This window comes from Ochotona curzoniae, unplaced genomic scaffold, assembly GCF_017591425.1.
Source record: "Ochotona curzoniae isolate NIBS_2020 unplaced genomic scaffold, NIBS_Ocur_1.0 contig_2210, whole genome shotgun sequence".
Classification (NCBI taxonomy): Eukaryota; Metazoa; Chordata; class Mammalia; order Lagomorpha; family Ochotonidae; genus Ochotona; species Ochotona curzoniae.
Window position 1 is genome coordinate 31647208 of NW_024465369.1, and position 6000 is coordinate 31653207.

Genomic DNA, 6000 nt, shown 5'->3' on the forward strand with positions numbered 1-6000 from the left:
GATATAGCATGGTTTTTATTGAAGTTTGGTCAGCAGACACCAATTTTCTACCTTGTTAACTATATTGTTTTTCTTAACTGCTTATGTCCAGTAGTCAGTTATAACCTATTTCTGGTTTTTGAGATATTTTCTCTATCAGCATGCTAAAGAAACATGAATTTGTATGTTAGATTTTTGCCATAAAGAGTCAATGAGAAATGAAATACTTTTGAAATCTTAATTGTATTGTATTACTTTTCATGCTTTTTCTTTTTTATTCCAGGCGAGGCAAACCTCTCTACATTTGCAAAGAAAGATACAAAGTTCTCGAGCAGCAGTGGATTTCTCATACTTTTGATCACATCAATAAAAGATGGGGTCCACATTACAATGGGCTGTGACTCACCACCTCAGCATTGCATTCTAGTGTCATTTTCATTAAGAATTTATTTTATCAACAATAAGCTTTAACTTAATTTGGGAATAATATTTGCTGAGGGGAAAAAGACACATTATGAAGCCTTTCCAAAATTAGGTGCTTGGTAATCACATTAATGAAATCATACTTTGAAAAAAGTGTCTGGAGAGTGTAACAAATAAGTGAAATCATTCTTTAGTGGTTTTTTGTTTAAGTGCACAATTGATAAGAAGCACAACTTGTTCACAAAATCATTCAGAATTGATTCTCCCTGCAGTGCATATCAGCTATTCATTTATATGTGGAGTGGGTGTGATTTATTTGAAATTTTGCTCCTGTTTTCTATTTGTGTGTTTTAATTTGCATTTGCTAAACATAATGCATCTTTTTTCCTCACCATTTGTGTGTTGATTTGAGATTTTTTGCTGTATGTAATTAGAAAAAATGTAAAACATGATTATGTGAAATACTGTATAGTAAAAGTTGGTCTAATAGTAGAAATTAATTTTTTTTTAATTGTGGGGAGTCTGTTAAAAGTTTAAGGATTTGCTGAAAACTTAATTCATTCTCAGGAATTTCATAAGTATTCTCCCAGGTAAATAATTGAAGTAGCTGTAAAATAAGTAGATAGCTGTTGTTAATATATTACAGTGCATTTTGGGGGACATATGTGTGGCTGGGGAGCCTTAAAATAAAAATCTGCTGTTTCATTTGGGTGGATTGGTAGAGGTAGCAACACAGCTTTTCCTACAAAATTAAAGTTTAAGAAATATATGTGGCAGGTTTTGAGTCTGCGCATACCCACTTCTTATCTACCAAGCAAGTTTTTGTTCATCTGAGTGGATTAGAAATGTTCAGTCTTCCCCACAAATAAATCACACGTTTCAAAGCTTTCCCATCAGCCCAAGAGGTTCAGCTGAATTGTGTTTGTACAGTAAAGTTAACTGCTATTTCTGTTTGGTTTCCTTAAAGGGGGGACATGGCTCAATGGTGATGACCTCAAGAATCTGTGGTGCATCTTCTTAGAAACTGCTTGTGGAAGCAGTTTGTAGGGTCTTAAAATTGCTAAGAATGGGGATGTTTGAACTAAAGCTTACCTATAAGTAGGAAAGGAAAACCACCAAAATGCGTGTTCTATATTGCTACCAGGAAATTTTTTTCCAAATGATTAATTTGATGAGTTTTTCACATTTAGTGCTGTCAAGCAGTTCTTGACACATTTAATTTCCATGACTTGTCATATTGAAATTATGTTTTTTTATGTAAAAATAAACTAAATATAATAGAACAATATAAAAACATGAGATCCATATTCTAAAAAAAAATTTCAACATTACAGAGTATGAAAATGGACATTAAATGATGACTTGCACTAATATAGGGAAAACAGAATAGTACATACCCAGATGTGTTCAGGAAGTCAAAAAACCACCTGTAACTCCACAATGAAATACATGGAAATAGCTTGCTATTTTTATATCTTTCCAAAGTATTAAGATAACTTTCTGTAAATCCAGAATGATTCTGTTGGACAAAATCACTGTCTTTTCCAACACATTGCTGCTTTTTAAAATCCTGTATCATAAGTTCAGCCTATCATATTTTTTGCATCAATTATTATGAATACCAGACCATTTGTGAGTGTGGTTAAAGAGCAAAATACTAATTTACATCTCTAGTAAATATTGTTACAGGATTCACAAACTTGAATAATTCTGCAGTTTGAAACTCTGATGCTATATACACATGGTATAATGTATTCAAGCTTTGATTATTACATATTTAAAATGGAATGTTTTTGGTTGTGCATATGGATGTGAAGTGAAAATATTAGCCTTAACTTTAATCTTTGGATATTTGATAGTGTTTATTTCAATATTGGTGAATTAGTCACCAATAAATTTTACAGAAGCACTTGGTTGAAGATTGTACTTGAATACATACATGCATGCTGCTAAACTAGAACTTTAATTTTTTCCCCATAACTTTTATAAGTCCCATTTATAAACCCACTTTTAAAATTAACAGGTCCAACTTAGAGTGATGTGTGTATATTATTCAAAAATAAGTACTGGTGTGATATTGTGTGTGAATGATTTAAATACAGTACATTACTGTAGAAGCTAAATCAATCTTTATAATTAAGCATAAATTACAAAATTTAGAAATAATCAACATTGTAAGATATGTTAATAAAAACCTGCCATTTGGTTTGTGAAAGGTCCTTAAAGGTGTTTAATGCTTACATGTTTTTCCTTTTTTCAAAGGTATGGACAGTAATGCATGTGAGTGAGTGGCTGAAAAGATCAGAGCAAACATAACTAGTAGTTGCTTTAAGGTAGAGTTTAGTGTAAAAGATCTATTCACTTACTGCCTTGTGGACAGGCCTTACCTGTTTCTTGTTTGTCTCCTAACTGCTGTAAAGCTGAGCATGTGTTTGTGGTGGGGAGAGGAGTTAGACTGCCCCACTGTTCTGAATCCTGCTGTTTTCTGAGAGTGCCAGCTAGACTTCAACATTGACTGCTGCTTTATGATAACACTTATTCTGAGTTGTCTATGGCCTTATTGAAGTTGACATTCCTCACACCTATCCTCATAACCTGTGGCTCACCAGCGGGGACCAGCTGGGAATCCATTGTTTCCGCAGGTTTTTCATCCTGTTTTATATATTCTCTCTCTCTCTTTTTTTTTTTTTTTAATTTCTGTGCTTTAGAAAAGATGTTGACTAAAAGCACTGAAGGCTTAGAAGTAACCAGATGAGAAATTGGATCCCAGATTCTCTACTAGTTCCAGGATTGGCATTGCTAAGTTTCTAGGGCCTGTTGCTGGTTGGTATCTGACTTGTTGGGAAAAGAAAGAAAAAACAAACAAAAATAAAACCATAGTTTTAACCGCTGGAATGAAGTCAGCAAGTCAAGGCACGGTCTTTGGTTGGTGTGCATGATAGTTGACCTGTGGCAGTGTCTCAGCTGCTTTCACGTCATGTGGTCCTTTCCTTGGCCTTGCGATCTCACTGCAGGATACTGAGCACTGCTTCATGCAACAAGGGCCACCTGGGCCAGGCAGGGACAGCAATGTGGTCACTAGTTATAATGTGTTGACTTTCCTTTTGTCAGGCATGTCAAGTGTGCACAAGTGTTACCTCCTATCTTATTGTACAGGAATTAATTAGCAGTGGAATAACTGCGACTTTAGCTGGAGGGATACAGCAAAAAAGGCGCAATGAGACCTAGTACAAAGACTGTCCTGTGTGATTTGAAGATGGAGCCCAACAATAGAGCAGGAGGAGAAGAAGGAAAAAGCACCAGAGAAAGCAAAGAAAGTCTGGAGCTAAAGAAGAAAATGTGTTCGATTGTGTCTTGTGTTGGTGACAGTGGATCAGGATCACATGTTGACAGGAAGCAGACATATTATATCTGGGGGTTTGAGGTCAGTGGCAAAATATTAGAGATTAGGCCAGAAATAAAATGCATCACAGAAGCCCCATGGGGATCTCAGTAGGACTAGAAGCCCTAACAGTTGAAGGGGGCTGATTAAAAAGGTTCTGTAACATTATGGAATTCCTGGGATTTGCAGACCAGGACCTGAAGGATGTAAATTAAACTGCTAGAATAATTTCATGGTTTGGGCATTAAAGAGTTGGGGGCAGTATGTAAGCACACAATGTAAGATGAAAAAGTAGTTAGGACTGTGGGTGGAAATGACTAGAAGCTATGTTGTACTTGTGGAATACATTGAGGGATATTGAATCAGAAGCCACAAGGCAAGAAACAGATTTAATGGGGATGGTTCAAGAAGAAATGTATCAAAGCATTTAAATTATTTACTAAGTATTTGATAAATTTATCAAGATCTTCCTCTGTAGCAAGCATTATGATAAATACTAAAAATATAAAGGAAAATGTCAGGTAACCCCTTCTCTCAAATAGTTTTCTTATGTGATCACTGCTCCAAATGATGTGTTTATCAAGGGATGACGAGAGACAGAGTCGAAGATGGTATATAAAGAAAGACCCTCTAAACCAGAAGTAGGGAGTATGTGGAGGCTTCCAAGGGATAAGGATTCCAACATGACTCCCAAATGCCATGTAGTCATACTTTTATCAGGGTGAGAGAAGAAGTATGGAGATGAATGTTTTAACGCTCAACTTGTATTAGTTGCTGTGTTTATTCATTTGGTATTGTCTCAAGTGTGAAATCAGAAGTCCTAGTTTTGAATAACCTCTTTGTAAAGTGTGTTAGGAATGTGCCTTGTTTCAGGCAGTACCCTCTTCCTGCAGTGACTTGTGAAAGTAAGGTGTGCATTACTTCCAGGCAGCAGCTGTGCAGTTGGGCATACCTGAAAAGGGCAGCTGCTCAAGGGATCATTACAGAACTAGGCTCTGCCTGTTTTCTTATTTTCACATTGCTGGGCGTTCGTCCTCCTGGCTCTGAGATGCTGCTAAACCCAGAGCTGCCATGCGGATGCAAGCCAAATGGTAGTTAATCTTATTTTCTGGGCCAAATGGTCAAAAGCCTCTTCCTAAGAATGTACCCTTTGCTCATCAAGAGAATCCCTTAGTTCATCTTTGTGTACATCTCATAAGTCAAGCAAGTTAGGGAACCACTAACCTTAGCTGCAAAAATCTTGGGGTGGTATTTTAGCTTTGGAGGAAGGAAAGATCTTGTCTACTTTTTTGTCGACTATTTCAATATTTGCCACATTTTCCCATCTGTGCAACAGAGGCAATAACTAGTGATTACAGGAGCTCAGACTTGTAATAGATGAGGTGATTCAGGCTGTATTACTTACCTGTGGTTGTCACAGTTTGCCCTAACAATGCTCATAAAGCAATGTGCATTTCATCTCACTTTCTGTGGATCAGGAATTCAGCAGCATCTTTTAATTAAGTGGTTTTGGCCCAGGATCTCTTAAAAAGACTTCAGAGAAGCTTGCACCCAGGATCGTAGTCCTCAGGGCTTTGTCCAGGCTGGAGGATCTGCTTCTCATACCAACCCAAGTCTGTAGACTTTACTGACCAAAGACTAGTTCCTTACCAAGTGGGCCTCCACCTAGGGCTACTTGCAATACGATGGCTGATGTTCTTTGAAACAGGTGATCCAAGGGCTGGGGGAGGAGAGTATATGAGGGATAGGGGCAGAGAGGGAGAACACACACAAAGCATGGTCAAAGTTCTAGTGTCTGTTTCTTACAAACTAAATTAAGAAGTGGCGTATCACTTTTGCCAAACATGCCAGGATTAGGATGGGGGAGCATTATTGGGTCCAAGTTACGGAAGAAAAGTGACAAATGAGTAGACAGATTAAAGATGTCCCTGAGGTAAGAACAAGATAGTAACCTTATAGCAGAGGAGACTAGTGACACCAAGGTTAACATCACCAATGATAAAGCGTCTGCGCTTCCTGAGCCCCCGAAGTTAATGTTCTGAGAAGTGTACATTTCCCTTTTGTAATCGTAAGACATTTTAACTCCATCCCAATCTTGTGAAAACACCAGACAAATCCAGCAGAAGGACAGTCTATGAAATAACCAGTGCTCTAGGAAGGTGTTAAGGTGAAAGTGAAATGAAAGAAATAACTAAATACAATGTGGGCTCTTGGAC

At 37.2% G+C, this 6000-nt stretch overlaps 1 protein-coding gene across 3 annotated transcripts in view; it reads left to right on the plus strand.

Moving 5' to 3' along the window:
- Window positions 1-2621, plus strand: part of UBR3 (ubiquitin protein ligase E3 component n-recognin 3) — a 169804-nt gene extending 167183 nt beyond the window's left edge. For all 3 annotated transcript variants that reach the window (XM_040971695.1, XM_040971696.1, XM_040971697.1), the window contains one exon: window positions 263-2621. In XM_040971695.1, the coding sequence (XP_040827629.1) occupies window positions 263-380 (118 nt within the window). In that variant the 3' untranslated portion in view covers window positions 381-2621. The remainder of the gene's footprint in view (window positions 1-262) is intronic.
- The last annotated feature ends 3379 nt before the right edge of the window (window positions 2622-6000 follow it).